Raw genomic sequence first — 24,890 nt, 5'->3', positions numbered from 1 at the left:
ATTATCAAATAAATCAGATAATTAATATAAAATAAATAATAAATACAAATAACAATGCAAATATATATTTATATACATCTTCAATCTTATATACCTACATTTCAGTTAAAAATTGTTTTATAAATAATCCTTTTGAAAACCAAAAATGAGTTGACCATTCTTACATCCATTTTAACGTTGTTCCATAATTGGACTCCTACAATAAAAATACATTTTCTTTTAATCCCAAATACCAAATATTCCTCCTTTGTAATTTAACTAAACTGAATTAAACATAACTTTCAGAATCGTAACGCACTGGAAGGTTATTGAGAGCTTCGCTGAGTTTGAGATGTCCTTCAAGGCCACCGTACGAGCTTTTACCTCTCCTCTGGCTCCATCGTCAGGCCAAACCCAAAATGTTGCCCCCCCCTAGTGGTTAGCATCTAAAGGAAAAGCAACCACAGGGTGAAGCTTCCAGCCAAAAACTACACAAATGAGTATTTGGAGAGTATCGAAATGATGTAAGTGACCTTCACAGTCACCAGAACTCATCTTAACATTAATTTGGAGATTTTGGAGCCACATTGACTGAGGTCCAAATGTCCATGGCTATAACTGCGACTATACTTCTTATATATTTGCAGAAAGTACATTTCTTTGATAGTATATTTGAAATGTAGTATTGACATTTTAAGTATATTTTAAATACATTAAAGTATATATACATTGTGTGTGCGCACACAACCCATCAAAGAAAGTTTGGACTTCATTTTGCTCTTTTTTGGCCCGAGTCAAATTTTATGATATTAATTTGGAAATACAATGTGGACAAATTCCCAGAAGGGGGGCGTGGCCTCATGTCCTCAATGGGAGCTACAACCGTTGTTCTTTCTTTTCCAGTTGAGTCCCAGAGACTTAGAGAAACTATGAACTACAACTTTCTAAAACATGTTATGTTCGTCTTTCCTTTAACTTGTGACCTGTGCATATGTTTCCCCATTTTATTCATTTCAGTTGGTAATGGTGTTGTCTGGGGTCACTAGACTGTGAGGTAGTTATTTTACTTGCAGCCACAGTGCGCATGATGTCACAGTACCGGCTGTCAGCCCAGCAGCCAGCTGTTCTCTAACCTGTGACACAAAAGCGACACATTCTAACAACGGTGCAGAAAGCACATAGACAGGCATAGAAAGTGGAGAGAGACTAAAATAGAGAACAGACAGACAAGCATGCAGAGGCCAGTTTAGGGGACACCTGGCTGTATTTAACACAACGTGTTATGGCTGAATGGAGGGAACTGTGTGCAATGAATGGATGACGTCTTCACAAAAGGAACTGCAGCAAGCGAGTGGGAATTTGTGATGATTGCCGACCTGTTTCCTGGAGTCAGACACGTTGTGCCAACACAATAGCATGCAACACAATATGTATATCGACTGTTATTACTACGATGACATGCAAAACAACCACAATGAGCCACGAAATCCGCACAAAGAGAGAGAAAAAAATACCACAAAGAAACAAAAACTAATTGTGTTTACTGATTTTAATCACAAGAATACATTTTACGTGACCTTGGGAGTAAGAAGAACGAGTTCCTTTTAAATAATAGCATATTGAAACATGTTAGCTCCCAGTAATTCTCAAACAATGGGTAATAACTTTTAGATATGTGAGACATTATTACAACAAAAATGATGCTTTCCAAGGTGACGTATAATGTCTGATAGAACATGAGAGAAATGAATAAAACAACACACTAAGTAGGTACACATGTTATAATAATAATAATACATATAGCGCTTTTCAAAGTAGTCAAAGGCGCTTCACATCACAAATGAAAACATCCTCGAAGCTGTACAATAAGAATAACTAAAATTACAATAACAACAATAGATAAAAGCAAATAAGAACGGAGAAATGTAGGTAATTTATGTCTCATTAATTTCTTTCACCGCCTCTGTTTGTTTCCTCCCAGAAAGGACATGACGGATGATTCCACGTTTCACAGAGACAGTCGGAGCTAACAGCAGATGGCATTCTGCTACCCACTGCTAATGAGATCCGTCAAGTTTGATTAAACATCTTTTAATGTCTGTAACATGCTGACTTTCCAACATGTCATTTTTCACACCTTCCAGTCTGATTAATGAAGGAGAAATTCATGTTTTTTTTTAAATATCACGTGATATAAAAACACAATCCTACACTTGTGGAAGTTCATGTTTAGTTCTGTTAGACTTACTGAAATTCCCTAGGAAAATATGAGCACATCTGAAAATGTGAACTTGTCCAACAAAGGGGTTGTATTGTGTCTTTCTCAAAGTTTTACCAGCCAGAAGAAGTGTAACATATCACATATGGCTGATCCGCCAATCTGACGATTCTCTCCAATAATAACAACGATAACCAAGTTGGTTTTGTGGGTCAGAGGTCATTCTCCCCACTCACAGATATAGACTTTTAATTCCTGTATGAGTAGCGCCTGGTAATCCTTCCCTACAGCTAAAGCAATCACATCCACGTATGTCTGTTGGAGATAACTACACAATCTTTACCACAAGAGACAAACAAAAACACAATTTCCTTGTAAAGGGCCATACAGACATCCATTTCTCAGCTGCAATTTGCTGGCACTCCCATCGCTATAGGGTGGTCTCAATCTGACACCCACTTGAGGGCATGTTGTGATTACATTTCGTGCGAGACAGAACATTGTGTGCGTTTTTAAGACAGCCTGAGTGTCTGATTGGAGAAAAACATCAACCAGCAGTGGATCCATGCGAGTTTGCTGTTAGTTCAGGTGGGGTTAAATCGGTTTCTGCCATATGGTCTCTGGGCCCCTGAAACGAAGCAACAATGGGCCCATTGTCACCTGTTGAACATGCAGAACCACTTTGTTCTCCTATTTTATCCATGGCACGAGGAAGAGATAATCATCAAGTAAGTAAGTGTTGAAAGAAAGGCTTTTAATTATGTGCACCAGTAAGATTTTTCACTATTTTTTGTATCCTGTTACCCCTCAGATCTAAAGCATGATACATCTTTATAATGGTTTCAGAGCAAGAACATATCAGCTGTATTTACACTCATATTGCAGCACAATTTGCATGTATTTTAAAAATAATTGCATTTGTTAGGTATTAGCTAGATTATTACAACAAAACGCTGGATTTGCTTGATTATGAAACCCACTATTACATAGAAAACTGTAATAAAAACGTCTTTTTTTTCTTCTAACGTGAATTAGATTTAGCATGACCGGAAGTGTTGTGGAAGAACGCACGCGACCGACGACGCATACGGGCTATACAATGCAGTGCAAGGGACATTTTTGAGAAACTCTATTCTTTAATATGTATCCTATTTGTCATCTTTCTCTTTTTTTAAGCCAAACAAAACGATAATTCAGTTATTCATCTCGTCTTCTAACGACATTAGATGCATTCTCAAACCAACGGAACGGTTTTATTTTGAAAGGTTTACCACCGGAAGTGATTGAGCCCACTCTCGCTCCAACCTGCTCCGGTAATAACGTTACGCCGGCCGGGATTAGCTAGGTTAGCCCGAAACAAGTGTCTGAAATCGCCCTGTCCTTAAAAATGTCTCACCCAATACCGACGGAGAAGCCTTCAAACCCCGAGAACCCTCGCGTCTTCTTCGATGTGGACATCGGCGGAGAAAAAGGTCGGGATGTTTAATTAATAATTTGATTGTAATGTCAGTTTGTCACGTTAGCCTCTTTTTAGCTTAGCACAATTATTGGCTCGTAATGGTGACTTGTACAAAGTGAGTAATTCACCCGAGCGGCTGCCACGGGAGTTAACGTTACACTTTTCCAACATAATTAATTGTAAAAAAAAGCCCGTTTGTAAAAAATACCGACGTAAGTATTTAACGGGTGTTTAACGGGATCTAGCTTTGCAGAAATAGAGAGAAAAACGGTCACAGGGCGCGTGAGAGTGCATTTAACACCACGTGGGGTTGTGTTGTCTCGAGCGACTTGTTAATGTATCCCTGCGTCACGCCGTTATAAGACGGCCTTTATAATAATACTATAATGTGGAGGTAAAAGCGTGAAATGAGTGGCGTATTAATGATTTAACCGGCTGCAGCTAATGAATTACAAACGACACAAAGACATTTTACTGTAGCCCGACGAGGCCTCTTTTAAAGGCTGCTCGACGACCTCAGCATCCTGCTCCTCGTAAATATACCAGTTATGTAACCGTGATGTTGTACTCGTTAACCATTAAGTTGCACCTGACTTTACTTTAGGTTATCAGAATATTTCACTAAACCTTTACAGTTACACTGATTTTTATTCTTCTTTTTCTGTTGCTGTCCTCAGCTGGCCGGATAGTTCTGGAGCTGTTTGCGGACATCACCCCCAAGACTGCGGAAAACTTCCGAGCGCTGTGCACTGGAGAGAAAGGCACTGGGAAGTCGACTGGGAAACCACTGCACTTCAAAGGATGCCCCTTCCACAGAAGTACACGAACGCCACCATCTGCGTTATAAAGTTATATTTTAGTTTTAGAAGTTGGACATTTTAGTGTGTGTAGAAGTGGAAAAAAAAACGTCAAATGCAGGAAACTATTTCTCTACTTCCTTTTTATAAAACAAATATCTATTTAAAGTGTCAGATCACCAACATCCATAAGTATAATTGCATATATGGCCAGATGTTATAAAGGCTGTTTGGATCAAATACAAAACTAAAATCTACATTTTAACCAACAGATCAATGCTGAATATTGCAACATTAAAAGTTATTCATTAATTCTTTTAATCAACCATTAACATAGTATAGTGTGTATACTGTATATAACCTTCTTTTTAATTGTTTTCTTTTTTTTTAGTGTTCAGAATCTCACATACACATATTTTCAGATTCTATGTATAAAGAGAAGTAAAAAAACAAACAAATAAAGAAACAAAAAGAATACCATAGTAACAAAACTATAAATAAAGCAGGGAGAAATCATTTTCCATAGAGTAAAGTAAGTATATATAACCTTCAGTAACTAATTTAATTTCAGCAAGAACACATTTTGACGATTCGGTCTGGTTTATCTGTAATGTGATTGGGCTGTACATTTTCTTTTGGCAGTCATCAAGAAGTTCATGATCCAAGGAGGTGACTTCTCCAACCAAAATGGCACCGGGGGCGAGAGCATCTATGGGGAGAAGTTTGAGGATGAGAACTTCCACTACAAGGTATAGCAATGAACATCAGAATCCCCCAACATCTTAGAATAAGGGAATTAAATTTCCAAGCTTCTCCAGCACTGTCGTTATGTTGAGATATTTCAAGGGGATCGTGACATTCATGACTTTGAAAATCCACCGGTGGACACATCTCTCAAGGATGTGCCGGTGGCTTATTTTCCCGTGAAGCAATTCTTGAATCTTTATGAAACCATCTCTGCTTCTTTCTCCCAATGTTGTGATCGTCTGTATAGAAACAATAGAGACGTAGGAGAAATGATCCAACGTCCACGTCTCTACGTTGGTTTCCTGTTTCCGTGCGTCTGTGGTGCCATGTTGTGTCTCGTTCTCATGATTTTCTTTCTCCGCGTAGCATGACAAGATGGGTCTGCTCAGCATGGCCAACGCCGGCCCCGACACCAACGGCTCCCAGTTCTTCCTCACTACGGTCCCCACTCCGCACTTAGACGGCAAGCACGTCGTCTTCGGACAAGTGTTGAAAGGGATGACAGTCATAAAAATGCTGGAGGCCATCGACACCAACGAGGACATCCCCGTCAAGGTAAACGTTTCTCAGTTAAATAATACACTATGAATAGAATACATTTACCCGTAATAATGCGTTACTTCCAGATGTTCTTTTCAGATTTCTTTATTCCATAGAATATTTAAAAAAACTGCATGACACTTGGTACAAATGAGTGTCATGATTTTTAGAATAGAAACAATAGGAAAGAGGATTATTATTGTCCTGGTCATTTGTCGTACGAAATCAAACAAAACTATAAATCAAACCGCCACTGATGCACCGTGGGATTCGGAGTTGACGCAGGCAAAAGAAAAGTAAAGTCCATTTTAGTATGTTGATTTTCATAATTTATTTTCCAAAACAAACAAAAAGAACAAACAAAACGCTGACACTCTTCACTGATGCTGTGGTAAAAAACCATCGGCCACCCTGGTGCATGCTGGTCCTGTGCCTACCCACCTCTACATATAACCACAGGTGCCCAGTGTTATCCAATCAGTGAACCTAAAACTAAATATATTAAACTAAACTACAACTATCATAAGAAACAACTAACATAAAAATATAAACTTTCTGTTATAGGAGTCCAATTATGGAATAATTGTGAAATAGATGTAAGAATGGTGAACTCCTTTTTGGTTTTTAAGAGAATTATTTCTAAAAAAATTCTTGAGTTATAAATGTAATTAAAAACGTATTAATATGGAAGATGTATGTGGTAGTATATATAAATATATTTTGTTTATTGTTTTTTTGTTGTTTTATTCTCTTTCTTTTAAATAAATTTTCTGATTTATTTTGATTTCAATTTAGGATAGGAATTTATAAGCATTTTTTTGCTTCTACCTATACCTTTTCAGTCTTTCTCTTTTGTATATTTTATAGGATAATATTGTATTTGATTTACTGAATAAAAAATACAAACAAACAAAATAAGCAATATTACTTTACAATAAAACCTAAATACAAATGTCAAATTAAATAGCTCCAACAATTATTATTATTATTATTATATTTGCCTTTGAAATACTAGCCTCGATTGTAAAGATGTTGGCAATAATCCAAGTAGACATTTTCGATGGAAGCTGCTCCACGTGGCGGCTGTACGAACGGTCATCGGTGACGTTGTGTCTGAGGCGTGTTCTGACCTCCGCCCTTTGCAGCCGTGCTCCATCGCAGACTGCGGCGAGCATAAGGACGAGGACGGCGGCGCCGGGCCGAGCGACGGGACGGGCGACGCCCACCCCGACTTCCCCGAGGACTCTGACGTCGACTTTAAAGATGTGAGTGTCGCCGAGGTCTTTGAGCAGATGCGGCTGTTTTGGAAGATGTGCCATTTTCTTGTCTTCTCCGAAACCAGAGGAGAAGGTCGATATCGAGATCCACGACGTGTTAATATAGCGAACGCCGGGAACGTGGGAACACTGCTGCTAAACCAATTCAACGGCGTGTCACTTAATGAGGGATAGTCTGCATCTGTTCCCTGCTCCGTGTGAGATGTTTCGTGGTTGGGACGGTCGGACTCGACGTGTTGCGCGTCTGATTCTGTTTCCCGCCTCTTGCTTTCAGGCGGACAGCGTTCTGTCCGTGGCGGAGGACGTGAAGAACGTCGGAAACACTCTGTTCAAGAATCAAGACTGGAAAGCTGCAGTCAGCAAATACAGCAAAGCCCTCAGGTGATATCACGTTTCATTTCAGCTGACGCTCTCATCCAAAGACTTACAACCGTGTTCAACCACACGCTGGAGACACGGGGAGCAGCTCCGGGTTAAGTGCCTTGCTCAAGGACACTTGACCCGGAGCCCTTGAGCAATATATATATTATGTGTGATGAAATGAAGACGACTGAGAAAGCAACACACACACTATATATATATATAGATATAATCGACATGCATTTGGAAAAAATGATATGATATTACTTTATTCGTCCCACAGTGGGGAAATTTCAAAAATCATGGTTACCAAAATATATATATATACACACATATATTATATATATATATACACATATATATAAATATATGTGTGTCTATATGTGTGTATGTATATATATATATATGTGTATATATATATACCAACCAAAATCTAGTGAAACTAACATCTGTGGTGTATGAGCCTCATATTCAGACAAGTCATCATTCATTGAGACTCAAATATAACAAATGGCACACCAAAAATATTTAACAGCTGAAATTGTGGCGCACATGTAAATAACATGCATATCTTAATTCTATATATTATGATTATAAATCTAATAAAGACCATAACTAACCAAACTTTGAACCTAATCCACAGCGTCTTCCCGGCTGTAAAGCGATTCGATTCGCTCATGCACCGTTACGTTTACGGCTCGACACAATTCCCCTCCGGCACTCTGTTTGTTTATGTAGCAGAAGGAAGAGTCGACAGAAACTACGTTTAGTTAACCATCTAGTTCTGTTTAATAAAGCGTGTCTCAGTTGGAAGATCCATGTGACGCACGCGGAGGCAACGGCAACCCCAAACGATCGGCTCCGAGTCGTAGAGCTAAATGAACGCGCTGCGTCACCAGGTACCTGGAGGTGAGCAGAGAGCTGCTGGCGGAGGAGGCGCAGCAGAAGCTGGAGCCCACCGCCCTCAGCTGCTTCCTCAACACCGCGGCGTGTAACCTGAAGATGGAGCTGTGGCAGGAGGCGCTGGACAGCTGCAATGAGGTGCGTCTGCTAGAGGGGGGGGGGGGGAGCAACCCTCACACAATGGCACATTATTGGTTATACGCTACTGGTCGTATACGTTATACCTCGTATCTGCATTTCTTATCTATAAAAGTGGATGTCAGTTTATTTCTGCAGGTAAAGTCAATGTATCATACATTCATATATATATATATATATTAAGGACTGCTTAGATATAAAGTCACAAATGCATATCGCCCACAAATAAAATGTAATCTGTGGTGTGTGTTTCTGTTCCCAGGCTCTGGAGCTGAACCAGGAGAACACAAAGGCTCTTTTCCGGCGGGCTCAGGCCTGGCAGGGCCTGAAGGAGAAAGGCAAAGCCATGGTAACGCTCAGCATTGTTGGGTTTGTCCAAAATTACGAGTTTGTGATTTTGTGCGTTACAATCTGGACACATCCGACACCCTCTGAGCGGCACGGCGGGGAAAAAACCCTATAAAACAACAAATAACATTATTATTGTTTGTATATACGGATTATGATTCTATACAGCATTGTTGGCACCGCGTGACTTTATAGGTCAGATGTAGGAGGAACCGATAAAGTGGTCAGACGGTGGTCACCGCTTATTTGTTGAAATCCAGACGCCCTAATCCTAATCTGTATTTTGAGGTCCGCGTCGCTCACCCAGCTGTTTGTGCCCGTTTCAGATCGATCTGAAGAAAGCTCACGACGTGGCTCCGGAAGACAAAGGTGGGGACATTTTCTCTTTTGTTCTGCCGACCCCCCCCTCCCCGTTTATCATGGCATGCATATTCACATGTATTATTCAGACTTCATATGCACGCTCATGAAGAGATGATCCACGGCGGCAGGGAAACGTCCCGTTGCTTCTGCTTGTTGTTCCCCCTAATTGAGCTTCATTGGGAGGAGGGAGTAATTGTGTTCTGCATGAAACACAAATATAATGTGACCGACCTAAAAGGTCATTTAGTTTTAATTGTGTTTAAATCACTTCGATCCTCGTGACTAAACGATTCGCCGGCGCTAATTCCGAGCGTTTCCCTCTCGACAGCCATCGGCAACGAGCTGAAGCGGGTCCAGCTGAAAATCCAGGAGGAGAAGGAGAAGGAGAAGATGATCTACGCCAAGATGTTTGCGTGAGCGCCTCCTCGCCCAGCAACGAAGCTCCCGCTAGTCCCGTCTGTCGATGTTTGAGGTCACCTGCACGTCTGTAACCGTAACTTCTCTCGGGCCGCAGGTCCTTTCATGTTTTCGAGCGGGGCTCCGCCCTCACTGTTGTTTTTAAAGGCATTCCAGTTGTACGCTTTGACCCGTCTCTATTCGGACACGCGTCGTCACTGTCATGAGTATTTTTTTGATCGTCGGTTGACTTAACAGTTAGTGGGTCGGCGAAGCAGCAAGCAGCCCGTTGCGGTTTCATTGTTTGGTTTTGATACCGCGCCCTCGGCCACACGGCGCATCCATCTGTTTTTATTTGTTTTTTTACAGAGATCAATAAAGTGAGAAAAAAGAGGTGAACATTTCAAGAGTTCTTTATTATTCATTTCTGTGATGTTTTCATTTAATGTACAATATGCTGTGGATGAAATGCTGTCCAGACGTACCTAGAATAAATGCTGATATAAACCTTCATTTGAGAACGGCTCGATCATTTACAGAAAAATCTCGAAGGAATAAATTAACTGTTTAAAACTACTTCAAAAATAAAAAGGAAGACACTTTATTTTGAAACATGCTCATAGTGGATTTTACAGCAGTGATGCAAAATAAAATTGAAACTGACCTCTTTTCATTCTTATATGGTCCATTAGCTCTCAGAACTCCTGTGCCTCACTTAAAACTAACCAACTAGTAGAACCGAATACATTTTTAATATCCTTGCTTTTCGGAGCAAACCTATAAAGTCAGTCTTCCGTACTCGGGCTTGATGGCCATAACTGAAAAGTCCTGCGACCCCTGAACGCACGCTGCCGTCAGTTCTTGAGAGGCAATAATAATAATATTTCTTAAAAAGACAATGTTCACAATCCGTTGTAGGCCGGTCCTCCGCCGCCCTCGGGCACGACCCAGTTGATGTTCTGGCTCGGGTCCTTGATGTCGCAGGTCATGCAGTGGACGCAGTTCTGAGCGTTTATCTGCAGCCTCATCCCGTCCCCCGTTTCCAGGGGAACGTACTCGTACACACCTGGATAAACAAAAACAAGACTATGTATTCTATTGTTAGAGGGAACCAGTCTTTAATGCACCTCAATGATGAACTGGTCCGGCACCAACCGCTCCGGACCTAAACAACAACAACATTGCCAGTTGCTTCAACAATGTTGCTGCAAATTTTTTTTTTTTAATCCACATTTCTGTTCATAGTAGCATGAAATAAAAAGAGTGCATACTTGGGAAGAAAACACTCCCTCAGTGGCTCCAAGGTTTACCAATAAAACATTACGTGAAAAACATGAAGTATGAAATTAGTTTGACACTTTTGCCTATTGGAGATTATTTTCTATTGTAAAGTCAAAGTCATCTTTGTCACTTCTTCCATTTGCTGAACAAAGCACGTTTCTCTCTTGCCCAACATTAAGTGATTGTACTAATAACAATAGTAATAAATAGGTACATCTTTTATAACCAGGAGGCTCACAGTTAAATCAAATAGATCTATTTTATTGTTTATATTCTCATGTGATTTGCAGGTGAAAATATTTAATTTATCAGTTAGCACAGGATCTATAAAATTAAATTCTATAACAGGTTAATAATTCGAACAGGCTTTAACAACTTGTGACGCTCTTTTTTAGAGTCGAAAGAGGTAAGTGATGTTGGGGCTGAACTGCACGCTGCTTTGGGAACGCCCAACTTGACAAACACGGCCGAGTCATGCCATGAGCCCATGAGCAAATATTTAAAGTAGAAGTTCACCTTCCTGACCCGAGATGCACGGTGCTCACCGTCACTTTCCAAGTAACTGTCGTCCTTTCTTTGAAGGCCAACGGGAAAAAAGTTCCTCCGTCTTTAGCCGGAGCCCTTTTGTGAGCAGTGTGTGCGCTCATTAAGACTTTCATTTGCTTACTTTTTATATTTAAAAGGAAAATCTAGAGGACCATGACATCTTTTTTTAATCAAAGTACAGCACATTCCCACCAGGAAGTTTGTTGTTCATTCAACCTGAGGTCAGCTGTGCTTGCAGTGACAACATCTGATTCATATCAAAGCACCATTTTTAGCATAAATAAATCATTTAACCCTCCTGTCGCCTTCGGGTCAATTTGACCCGATTCAATGTTTAATGTCGGTGTTCTTTCGGGAGTCAACAAACAAACATAAAGTACCTCACACTTAAACTTGGAAAACAATATTAATTCTAATAATTTTCTGGAGATTTTAATAGCTGGGGTCATATTGACCTCAAGGGTAAAATATGTTAGTAAATATAAAGGTAACAGGAGGGTTACACATTGAATCGGGTCATATTGACTCGAAGGCGACAGGAGGGTGGAACATTGAATCGGGTCAAATTGACCCGAAGGCAACACAAGGGTTAAGTTTCTAATATAAGTACACATTTATATATAAATATGAATATATATATATACACACATATATATATATTTATATTTAAAAAATATATATATATAAAAATAAATATATATATATATCAAAGTTTCTAATATAAGTACACATTTATATATAAATATATACACACATATATATTTATATAAATATATATAAAAATATATATATAAATAAATATATATAAATTTAAATATATATATCAAAAAGAGTTCTCCGTTTCACACGTCCAGAACCAAACTTAATACATTTCCTGTTGGTCAGACAAGAAGAAGCTGCGTAAAGATTATTTTTTAAATCATGACGAGCACTTGGCTGAACAGACTAATCAATTATATTGGAAAGATGATTGACGGTGAAAAGTACGGAATGAACGTCTACCGCAGACAACAATATTACGGGTCATTTAAAATTACAGGAATAAATTAAATTTAGGGCTGAAACTAATGACGCTGTCAATTCCTCTGCTGATAACCTTTGTAATCAAGTTCAAAAAGGTTTTTAAATTAAATTAAAAACTCAGTACTTTTAAATGACCTTTTAATTTCACACTGAGGTATGCAAACAATAGGCTTTCTGGTTCTTTCATATACGCTATTTATTTATTGAAAGTCCAGAAAACATGCCGTATAGTGAGCTATATTTGTTATCGAGATATGAGATGATATCTGGAGAGAAGACAATAGAGTCTAAAAATGAATAAAAGAACAATAACACAATGCATTGTGGTTCCCATCCTGCAGATTGACGTATTCTAATATTATTCGTAGTTACCCGCGGGGCAGAAGCGCTGCTCGGGTCCGTCGTATATGGCCAGGTTCCTTTGGACCGGGACGCTGTCGCTCTTTAGGGTCAGGTGGGCGGGCTGGTCCCCCTCGTGGTTGGTGCCGCTCAGGGCCACCGAGGACAGCAGGTCGAAGCTCAGCTTGCCGTCGGGCTTCGGGTATTCGATCGGGGTGCACTCTTTGGCCGGTTTCAGCTGGTTTGCGTCGAGGCCTGACGGATCGAGCGCAGGCGGTTACGAAATGTTGCTTTTCCCTTTCCGAGATAACACAACGTCATGAAGAAGAACGCTGGCATCGTGCAGCGGCACGGCTACACACGTGGAAACGGGGAAACGACTCCACTGGGCATGTCACGTTCTCCATACGTTGAGCAAAGGGTCGCCCCGTTCCCAAAATTACATTTCTCCTCATCTATAGGAGCTTTTTATTCGTATTTCGTCGTAGTTCCGTGTCAAATAGCCTTGTTGGTTAAAATCTCATCCGGTTATATTTCAGTCTTCGTTGAGTAAACGTCTGGGCATTTTTTGTCGCATCATGGTGAAAGAAAATCTGAAATATTTGAATATAATCAATGAAAAATGTAGACATTTTAGCCATCAGATTGAACATAAAAACGTTGTTTCTTTCTTCCCTGTCGTCGTCTTGATCAACTTTAACTTGTTATTTGAAGTGTTTGAGCCATAATGTAGTTTGGGTTTATTGGTTCTTCATGTAAAACACCAAGTGAAGACACACATGCAGTTCTGACACTGGCCACCGGGGGGAGCATAGATGTAGGAAATGCATTGAGCGACACTCCGAGGATGAGGCGTGTGTGCAACAGGAAGTAGTCCTGATATGACCCACACTGCTCCATTGAAGGAAACATACAAAATAAGAGTCTCATAAAAATAAAGAGCGTTTAGAAAATAGATTTTAACATTTAAGTGAAATTGCATTACGCATTCTAGGTAGTCGTGTCCAATAGTTTTGGTTCACGAAATGAACACGGCTTTGTCTTCAGTCAATCTCCCAATAGACCGATCAATGGAGGGATCAATGGAGAGAACAATGGAGAGAACAATAGAGACGCTCACCACAGTGTTTGAGTGTCCAGGGCTCTTTGCCTCTGAAGATCCAGTAGAAGACCCCGGTGTAGACCATGCCGCCGTACAGGCCAAAGTAATTGTGGAAGGACGGCCGGATGTTTCGGACCGAGCGAAGCTCTTTCCACACCCACGAGTTCTTCAGAGTGTCGGCGTACTCGGGCGCGTGGAGGCCTGGGAGGAAGAAACAAGAAAGAAATAAAGAATACATTTGAGGAATGCAATTTCATTTCTGCTTTGCCGCCGTCGTCGTGTTTCCCCTGCAGCTCAAGGCCTCAAACAAATGTTTAGAAAAGAGCGACGGTTTCCATGAAAACAGACGTCAACACCGGGGAGACGTTGCGGACTCGTCTTATACACGAGTTTGTGGTAAAACAAATGTTGTGCTGTTGTTGAGCGGGGAGGGGGGGGGGGGTTGAAGGCCGGTATCTTTTCACTCCGGCACACAAAGACAAGAAGAAGCCACGAGGAGGAAACACAACTCACCCCTCAGGAAGGGAACAATTGGCAGTTTCTCTTTTCACACACACACACACACACACACACACACACACACACACACACACACACCGACATACACAATGTAATGATCTAGTCCGTCACCACAGAAGAGATGATCAGGTCGCTTTGATGATGATTGACCCTTAAATACACATTGAGGTATATTTCACAAGGACAGATACAGGAGAACATTCCTGCCGACGGCTCTGAGGCTCTACAACATTTCACCTCTCGCCAGATCCTAGTGCAATAACTGTAATAATAACTTCATATTTACACGATGTTGATCTGCACTTCACACATTTCATTTTCATTTACACTACACACTTTGCATTTTGCACACTCTCTCTATATTTTATATTTAATTTAATTTTACACTGCAGTCAGTATTGTATTATATTTGTGTATGCATATATGTTGTGTATATACATTTATATTATATTTTGTATTTTATATTTTACTTTGTATACTTTGCACAGTCATAGTATTATATTTGTTTGTGGGTGTGTATATATATATATATATACTTCATTTTGTATTTTATATTTACTTGTATACATCTATATCTTTCATCCCTGTTTTTTATATTTTATTCTCGTGTGTTTTAGTTTATTGGTGCTGCTACTGTGACGACAAATTTCCCCTTGGGGATTAATAAAGTATCTATCTATTTTCAAGTTTTCTCAGGTTGCTTTGAAGGCAGAGACTCTTTATCGGCCGACCTTTGACACATGTTCAACATTTAACTAACCGTTACACACTCTGACCCATACGGGGGGGGGGTATTACGAGCCCCTACTGGTGGTCTTAAACTCGGTACCTGCCGTCTCCGACTCCGGGCTCTCGGCGGTGACTTTGGGGAACACGGCCTCGGCGGCCAGCATGCCGCTCTTCATCGCCGTGTGGGTCCCTTTGATCTTCGGCACGTTCATGAACCCGGGGCTGCAGCCGATCAGAAGCCCTCCGGGGAACGTCAGCTTGGGGATGGACTGGAGGAGAGGAGGAGACGTTTGTTTACGCACAGCTGTTGACTCGAGTTTCACTTTGTTGCATTCAACTCACGGCAAATAAGGAATTATCGTATCCATGATTATACTGGATACCATCGGCCACAAAGCAATCATAAAGCACGTTATAATCGGACTGGTTTTGAAAAATAAACCTGTGCTAACTGTGATATTTATGTTCTTTAAAAATACACTAGTAGTCGTAAAAGTGTTTTTTTAATTTTATTTTTTAAATAATAATCACACTTTTTTAAACGATAAAACCTCAAATTGGCATCGGGGAAACTTTTAATTCAGTATGAAACAGTCCATATTATATCATATGCCAAGTAATATGGACTGTTTCAATATGAATAAATGAAAAGTCTCCCAAATGATTAGATTAGATAATCCTTTATTCGTCCCACAATGGGGAAATTGCAGGATCACAGCAGCGGGTGCACATTAGAGCATTAATAAACAAAATACTATAACAATATTAAATGTACAGAGGAATACAAAATATATATATATATACACAAGGTAGTGATGAAAGTGAATTGTCAGCAGGTTAAAGTGATCCATTTCTACATCTGAACATTTAAACAAGTCTAAGGATAATACCAATTTGGGGTTGGAAAAAATGAAAGATGAAAAATGTCCACATCATTGGCATCTTGGAGTGTTTGGCCAAATAAGTCGGCCCATCCGATGTTGTCCCACGGCGCCGCTCGGACAGTCCTTCTGCCTGGGGGAGACACTCATCGAGCCCTCTCCGTTGTCCCGTCCGCTCGTGTAACCCGTCGAGCGTCCGGAGTGAACTCCGTGAGCCAAGTCTCCGTGAACACCGCGAGGCTCCGCTCCCGGTACTCGCTCTGACGGCGGGTCACTGCCGTCAGTCCATCTCGTTGACGAGAGACCTCACGTCTCCCATGATGATGGAGGGCAGGATTACATTTCAAATATAAGCGGAGACCTATCTTTTCATTTATTCATACTTGTAATGCGATCTAAAATCTTTGCCCGGCAACCGTGAAATTGCATATTGGAAAGAATCGACGGTCGTTATCCATCCTCGTCTCAAAACTTTCTCTAATAAAATACAGAAGTGATGAAAAGAGGCCGACTGGGGGTCAGACTGGGGTTGTCTGAACTGCAACTGTTTTAATGTGTTGTACGGCGACCTTGAGTGCCTTGAAAGGCGCCTTATAAAATAAATGTATTATTATTATTAGATACCTGCGACCCGCCTTCGTTCAGAGCTCGGGCGCCGTACGCGATCCTGGTGCCGCCCTCCAGCGTGGCGGCCACGAAGGGATGATGCTTCCAGCGCTGGAACTCCCCGAAGGGGTTCAGGTACGGGTTGCTGTAGTCCAGACCCACCTGGAGCGGGACACACACACACACACACATTAATCAAAGTCGTTCAACACATAGAACGGGTGAGGGTGTCAGATTATGCTACCGTGGCTATTAAAGTTTTGCCATATTTCTTCCACAGAGGCTTTTTGTGGGACTGGCCAGGGTACCGAAACACGGCCGGGTCCAAAGGTCTTCAAACAGAACCAGTAGGAACAAAGCTCAAGAGGACCTGCAAAGAGCCACCGGTCCCTGTGTGCAGCGGGGCAGAGATATGAATAATAAATCAGCCTCGCTTCTGAATTTACATAAATTAGATGCCCTTTCAAGCTGTAATGAAGGGGTGTCGTCAGCAGACTGAAATTGGAAAATACATATCTATTAAAAACACAAAGACATGCAATCTACAATATATTCCCACCAGACATTTCACAGTGAAACATTGAGTCACGTTGTTGTTTTCTCCTCCGCAGGATAAACACAACGGCGTAGCTATTTACTTTAAAGGCTCAGCTGCAGTTTGTTTTACCGCCGTGACAACCAGCGGTCACGTGGGTTTATATGGGGAACACAATGTTTATACGAAGAGCCACTCGCCACGAAGCCCAACGCCACCAGCGGCTCGCCCTCGTTCAGGTGGTACAGGAAGGACCCCCCGTACGTGCGTCTGTTCAGGGGCCAGCCCACGGAGTGCTCCGTTCGGCCGGGACGCCACTTCTTCTCGTCAATCGTCCACACCTAAAGCGAGAAAACAGAAAAACAACAGAAATATAGTTATTATTTATTCACTTTCCGGCTGACACGGACTATTTAATTTTCAGCTTTAATATGAAACGGTGAACTTTGAACTCAATGTCGACTAGATTTGAAAAACAAAAAACAGCTAAAACTAGAACGGGCACTCGGTACCTTCGCTTATCACAAGATTGGGCATTGAATTATGAACATGTTGGCATTATTTGCATGCCAATTGGATAGAAATTTACCGTGCTATGGTAAAAAGAAGATGTTGACCTTTGACCTGATTGATCCCAAAATCTAATCAAATGGTCCCCGGATAATACCCAATCATCCCACCAAATTTCATGCGATTCGGTTTAATACTTTTTGTGTTATGCGATTAACACGCATACAAATAAATAAATAAATACACGGCGATCAAAACATAACCTTCCGCATTTTCAATGCGAAGGTAATAATACCGGCAACCACTTTTAACAATCACCTCACTTATTGGATCGTGCTCATTAGGAACCATCGGTCAAACCGGATTACGGGGGGGGGGGGGAATCCAATTTCGGGCCCCAATCGAGAGTGAGCGATGGCGGCTGAGTGTGAGCGGTCCGTGTCGTTTACCTCCTTCAGGCCGATGGCGTAGGTCTGGGGTTCACAGTTCTCCCGCAGGTTGAACCGCTTGTAGAGCTGCTTGGCCAGGTGCCCGTGGCAGCCCTCTCCGAACATGGTGACTTTAGCGTGGAGCTCCATCCCTCGCTCAAAGACATCCTGCAGCAAGAGAGTAGGTAGTCGTGATAGTTGAAAACAACATTTGGTTTCATCAGACGGACAAGAGAAAACATAACCCGAATAAAAACATAAAATCTGACCCTCTGAATTGATGCACTAAAAATGACGAACCCATGATGCATCTCACTAAACATCCCATTGACTCTGCGATGAGGGAGTGAAAGAAAAAGCTAATTTCTTAGTTTCAGGACGAAATCCTGAACCACTCTTTGCTGTAAATAATGGCCTATATCTATATATCTGTATTTTTTAGTGATCATGAAGTGATGACAAAAGGACCACGGCTGGACAGAATTATTCATTCACGTTTCCTTTTTTTAACACTTTATTTGTGTCTTTTCACCACAGAAATGTAGACATTTTTGCAAATTTATTAAAAAAGAAAAACTTACCATGTGATATTTCAGTTTTTCCTTTTTCAATAAATTTGCAAAAAATTCTACATTTCTGTTTTTTTCTGTCAAGATGTGGTGCCACGTGAACATTCATGAGAAATAAAATGAACTTTTTTGATTTTAGCAAATGGCTGCAATGAAACAAAGAGTGAACATTTTAAAGGGGGCTGAATACTCTCCGTACCCACTTGTATACGGCAATGAAAAACAAAGAACGACAACAGCACGAGAAATAAAAAATAAATAAATAAAAAGGTGTCTGGTTTGCTCTGTCCTCTCAAAAGCTAAATATCATTTATGTTTTCACTGCACACCTTCGGTGAGCCGTCTTTGGCGATGCCGACATCATTGGTGGCAATTCCTTTCACACTTCCGTCTTCGTGAAACAAAACCTGGACACAAACAATACAGAAGCAGGTCAACACAAGAAGCTGTAAACACATGATTAATAATAATAAATGATTGAAGAAGCACTGATTGCTGGATTATATACGTTTTACTTTAATAGACATGCCAATAACTGATCGAATTTATTGAATAAGCAATAAAAAAATGAATGCATGTGTCTATGGATGTCTGTAAATGACAGAAATAAAAGGTTTCAACATCCATCATTCTTCCATGAATCGTTAAACTAGTAGAGTAGATATTCTTTTGAGTTTTAAAGACACTTTTAACCCTCCTGTTACCTTAGGGTCAATTTGACCCCATTCAATGTTTAACGTCGGTGTTCTTTGGGGTCAATTTGACCCCAGGCTGTTTTTCACTGTGTCAAACATACAAGAAATATCAACTTTTTTATATATTTAAAGTGCTATTTAGGTCAACAAACAAACATAAAGTACCTCACACTTAAACTTGGAAAACAATATTAATTCTAATAATTTTCTGGAGGTTTTAATTGCTGGGGTCAAATTGACCCCGAGGGTAAAATATGTCAGTAAATATAAAGGTAACAGGAGGGTTAAAGATAACAGTATTAAGCCTACAAAATGAGCTTGAAGATTTATATGTTTTTTAATTAGGCCAGTTTCATGGACGAATTACCTCCACTGCCATAGTCAACTTACGCAACTACAGTCAGTTATGAGAGCGGGACAAACAGATACGTGTGTATAATATGCCCAATTGTCCCAGTGCGTTTCTCACCTCCGCTGCAGCGTAGCCGGGGTACAGCTCCACTCCCAGCTCCTCGGCCTGCTCCCCGAGCCAGCGCACAAAGTTGCCCAGCCTCACGATGTAGTTGCCGTGGTTCCCCATGGGCAGACCTGCCGACAACCGGAGGGAAAACAAACGTAAGCGCACGCCACAGTGCTGGCACGTGGTCGGTTTCCAAAGTCTCCAAAATGCATTTTATTTTGAGGAATGTAATTATCTTTTATTTATCTGGATACAAATGCTCCTTCCACAGAGCATTTAACTTGTACTGAAATGAAGCGACTCCCTTTTTCTTTTTATGCCGTAAAAAAAAAAAAAATCCAGTACAATCTTCACCTCTTTCCTCCCAGCAGCAAATAACAGTAATATTTACAAATTCTAATCTCTGGTGTCAATGACACACCCGAGAGAGCATTACACCATTTCTTCTTTTTTGCCTTATTTAAATAGAATAAAATGTCTTTTTACCTGGCAAAATGGGGATGGGGATTCTGTATTTCTCCGTTAAAATGCTGAATACGTCTTCAGTCACGGGGGTGTTCAAAGGTGCCTGAGGTAAGAGCACAACGTCAGATTTTGACTACGGATGTGTGTGGATAAGTACATGCATGTTCATACATATACACTACCGTTCAAAAGTTTGGGGTCACTTTGAAATGTCTTTATTTTTCAAAGAAAGCACTGTTTTTTCAATAAAGATAACATTAATCTAAAATACACACTATACATTGTTAATGTGGTAAATGACTATTCTAGGTGGAAACATCTGGTTTCTAATGAAATATCTCCAGAGGTGTATAGAGGCCCATTTCCATCAACTATCACTCCAGTGTTCTAATGGTACATTGTGTTTGCTAATCGCCTTAGAAGACTAATGTCTGATTAGAAAACCCTTGTGCAATTATGTTAGCACAGCTGAAAACAGTTATGCTGGTGATATACAGGACTGTCTCAGAAAATTAGAATATTGTGATAAAGTTCTTTATTTTCTGTAATGCAATTAAAAAATTATTAAATATTAAAAGAATAAAAGGCTTGCAATATTTCAGTTGATTTGTAATGAATCCAGAATGCATGACATTTTTGTTTTTTTAATTGCATTACAGAAAATAAAGAACTTTATCACAATATTCTAATTTTCTGACAGTCCTGTAAGCTATACAACTGGCCTTCCTTTGAGCTTGAAGAACAAAATTAATACTTCAAATATTAATCATTATTTCTAACCTTGTCAATGTCTTGACTATATTTTCTATTCAATTTTCAATTCATTTGATAAATAAAAGTGAGTTTTCATGGAAGACACAAAATTGTCTGGGTGACCCCAAACTTTTGAACGGTAGTGTACGTAGTGTAGGTGTATGAACATGGAGCTAAATAATATATACTGTATTCAAGAGCTGCAACAATGGATATATTAATTGATTAGTGGTCAACTATTAAATTAATTAGCAACATTTTTGATAATTGGTTTTAGTCATTTGTTGCCCAATGGATTTCCATGAACAAACATTATGTGAAATCTCGGTTTATACACAAGTTTACCTTAAATGACACAAATGAATGAGACAATAGTTCGATTAAAAGAATAAATATTGATATAAATGTTAATTCTTTTAAATAAACGTTGCGTAAATTAACATGAATATAACAAATTTCCATGACTTTTCGCAAAATTTGGGGAAATCATTTTTTTTTTTTAAAGGACTTTTCCAGTCCTGGAAATAACCATTTTAAAATCCCATGATTTTTCCAGGTTTTCCATGACCCCTGCAAAGGTCACAGATTCCAGCTTGTCGGTTTCTTTGCCCCTCTATGAAAGTAAAGTGAATACATTTGTTTCTTTCGAGTTGTGGACAAACACAATCAAATTAGTTGCAGCCCTATTCCAGTGTGAGCAACTACAACATGGAGTCCTAATGTCATCATCCTATCCATCTTGGTAGATACCAATCTATGCACCGAGACCACCAGGAAATGTTGAATGAGGCACTCACCCCTCGCTCCTTCCAATCTGGAAAGAGTTCGTTCAGGGCAGTGGGCTCCAGACAGGCTCCTGACAGGGTGTGTGCTCCGATCTGAGAGGCCTTCTCCACGAGGCACACTCGCAGCTCCTTCTCGTGTTCATTGGCGAGCTGCTTCAGGCGAATGGCTGCCGAAAGGCCGGCGGGGCCCCCGCCTACGATCACCACATCGGCCTCGTCGGCAAACCTCTCCATTTCGATCCCTGGGTGGGGAACAAAGGAGGCACTGCATTCTGATTCAGTTCGAAACATTTTTAAAAAGGACACGTGTAAGTTTCAAAGCTGATCTCAATGAGCACAGATCATAGTTTTCGGGGGTCACGCTGATTCTTTACAGGTCGAATAGACTTCAGCTCCTGCTCTAGATCAATCAAACCTTGCTGACACTGCAAATCCACACCGACACTTTCTCTGGATATTATGCAAAATACGGTCGGTAACAATTCAGAAATATTACAGGACATCAAAGGACAAGTGCAATGCAAGGTTTATTTTCTGAATTCTTTCATTTGTGAAGCATTTCTGCCACTTTTCTGTGTTCTGGCCTCAAATATGGACTAAAGATCTTGAAAAAGTATCTGTATATAGTGCAGTGTCTTACCTTCCCATCTTGGATCTTTATCCCGGGAATGGATGGTGTAGTGTGTGGTGATGCGGGGTGTTGACACCGAAGAGCACGCCCGTCTGTTGAGTGTCGTGTACAGCGGAGGGGCAGCATGCTCTCCCTGGGCCGTCCTCAGTGCCCGGATGCACCTGTGGGCTGCGGGGGAGAGAACAGATTCAGTCAAGAGAAGCTGAAATTGACGGGCATGTGGCCGTTTACGATCTAGATCAGTGGTTCTCAACTGGTCTGGCTGCGGGACCCACCGTCCACCCAGAATGACCCAAAACGAAGAACTTGTTTCACTTCTCAAATTGATTTTATGAAAAGATGGGGCAGTTTGAACCTGAGATAGTTCAGAATATCACAGTATCCCAACTCGAAATAATCTAGTGAAATATTCCCTTTTACAGTCAATTAAAAACCAATAAAGTGCATCTTAAGGACATTAGGTAATACAACATGCATAACAATTGAGTAACTTAATGCTTTATTAAACATACTCAACAGTGCTCTCAAGTTTAAGAAATGTTTGTAAGTTTAATTAGTTCAATTATGTAACAATGCTCAAATGAATGTAAGAATGGTCAACTCATGTTTATACAGCATTTTTTGAGGGTTAGAAATGTGAATGAAATATATTTTGTATTTACTCTTTATATCTAATTATTCATCTTATCCAATTCATAATAATTTAGGATAGGAATACAAATGGATAATGCTTCTGCATATACCTTTTCAGTATTTCTTTGTATATTAGATTGTATACAAGCTTTACTCATTGTATTGTATGTGGTGACTGAATAAAAACACACTATATTAAATAAAAAAAGTTTAACGACTGAGAAGTAGTTTCAAAAAGACTCACATTATGTAACTTTAGTTACTCTAGCTCGTGTGCACACTGGTTTAGTCTCAGTATGCCAACTCGAAATAATCTAGAAAAATATTCTCTTTTACAGTCAATTAAAAACCAATAAAGTGCATCATAAGGACATTAGGTAATACAACATGCATAACAATTGAGTAACTTAATGCTTTATTAAACAAACTCAACAGTGCTCTCAAGTTTGAGAAATGTTTAATTAGTTAAATTATGGAACAACTCTAACATGAATGTAAGAAAGGTCAACTCATTTTTGTTGATAAAACGATTTGAGGGTTAGAAGCGTGAATGAAATATATTTTTAATTTACTCATCTAATTTAAATTATAATAATTTAGGATAGGTATATAAATGGATAATGCTTCTGCATATACCTTTTCAGTATTTATTTGCATATTAGATTGTATACAAGCTTTACTAATTGTATTGTATGTGATGACTGAATAAAAACATACTACTAAAAAAGTTGAACAACTGAGAAGTAGTTTCAAAAATACTCACATTATGTAACTTTAGTTACTCTAGCTAGTGTACACACTGGTTTAGTCTGATCTGGTTCACAAATAACAGACATTGAACTATTGGAAAGTCATTGCATGTGCCATAATGCGCCACGGGTTCTTCTAAACACACCTCAACAGCAACAAGAAGCTTTACAGGTGTGCTGCACGAGTGTGGCGACGATGCCAAGCAGCTGTCACAACAAGTAGCATCGTGCTAGCTAGCGAGCTAACAGAGTTATGGAGACCACCGCTTTAAGCTACATTAAAAAGTGCAACGATCATTAAACCTGCGCTATAATTACAGCTTAACAACGTTCTTCGATTCCCGAAACGCGTACGTTGGTTTTATGGCGTAAAACGAGGACAAGGACGTTGTTCAGGTGACCTATATATTGGTTCAACTTTCACCTACATGTTAGCTCGATGCTAACATTAATAGGCACACTGTGCCGCGTGGCTAATGACACGCGCGGGCAACTGTGGAAAAGCCTCGAGACAAACTTGAGCACGAAGAAGAAAATGTGTTCGGACGACTCCGCTGTCGGTAAAAGAAAGTTATGAAGGTGAGATGTGTTCAAGTAGAGCAGGTTATGCCAGCTAGGTGGTGATGACTTACCTTTACTCGAGTATCTGCTCGCTGGAAACATTCTTAGTTTCGCTCAAGTTGTGTCTCTTTATTCTTGAATCAGCCGAAGAGCCGCGGAGGGGTCCCCGCTTCACTACTCGGACAGCTCGTGTCACCCCTGCTGGAAAAACACACGTTGTGCAAAGATACCTGACAACGTGCGTCTCATAACACAGACGCGTCAAAAGCTGCGCCGCCGCTGCGCCCCGGTGGTAAACTGCGCATGCGCAAATTTGGACGTTCCCTGCCAGTCTTCGGAGTGGAGTCACGTGGAGGAATCACGCGTCACAGTCTTGGCCTCTGATGGAGGCAATGGCAGATTATAGATTATAGATTATAGACATATATGGCTCTTTCTACCTAGATTATGAATACAATACTAATAAAATCGTTTGCTCGTAAATTTAAAGAAACAATTGACCAAGTTTTCACCTGACGGAAAGTATGGCAGTTTATTTCTGCACCTGTGATGAAAAGATTAAGAT

At 40.3% G+C, this 24,890-nt stretch overlaps 2 protein-coding genes across 2 annotated transcripts; one reads left to right on the top strand and one right to left on the bottom strand.

The window, feature by feature from the left end:
• The first annotated feature begins 2,206 nt into the window (after positions 1 to 2,206).
• ppid (peptidylprolyl isomerase D) lies at positions 2,207 to 10,038 on the top strand. Its single transcript, XM_056438948.1, has 11 exons — positions 2,207 to 2,925; positions 3,233 to 3,669; positions 4,334 to 4,474; positions 5,096 to 5,202; positions 5,567 to 5,755; positions 6,886 to 7,005; positions 7,292 to 7,398; positions 8,277 to 8,418; positions 8,681 to 8,767; positions 9,093 to 9,135; positions 9,458 to 10,038. Exons 2-11 carry the CDS (start codon positions 3,585 to 3,587, stop codon positions 9,544 to 9,546), a joined length of 1,110 nt encoding a protein of 369 aa, XP_056294923.1. The 5' UTR covers positions 2,207 to 2,925; positions 3,233 to 3,584; the 3' UTR covers positions 9,547 to 10,038.
• Positions 9,923 to 24,612, bottom strand: etfdh (electron transfer flavoprotein dehydrogenase). The gene is made up of 13 exons (XM_056438947.1): positions 24,397 to 24,612; positions 22,392 to 22,550; positions 21,764 to 21,993; positions 20,235 to 20,316; positions 19,758 to 19,876; positions 18,923 to 19,000; positions 18,046 to 18,192; positions 17,287 to 17,427; positions 16,570 to 16,713; positions 15,165 to 15,333; positions 13,835 to 14,017; positions 12,748 to 12,969; positions 9,923 to 10,591 (listed from the first exon to the last, which is right to left on the bottom strand). Exons 1-13 carry the CDS (start codon positions 24,425 to 24,427, stop codon positions 10,428 to 10,430), a joined length of 1,869 nt encoding a protein of 622 aa, XP_056294922.1. The 5' UTR covers positions 24,428 to 24,612; the 3' UTR covers positions 9,923 to 10,427.
• Positions 24,613 to 24,890: the final 278 nt, after the last annotated feature.

The sequence above is a fragment of the Pseudoliparis swirei genome, chromosome 19 (genome assembly GCF_029220125.1).
Source record: "Pseudoliparis swirei isolate HS2019 ecotype Mariana Trench chromosome 19, NWPU_hadal_v1, whole genome shotgun sequence".
Taxonomy (NCBI): domain Eukaryota; kingdom Metazoa; phylum Chordata; class Actinopteri; order Perciformes; family Liparidae; genus Pseudoliparis; species Pseudoliparis swirei.
This window is presented reverse-complemented; position numbering and strand designations above follow the sequence as displayed.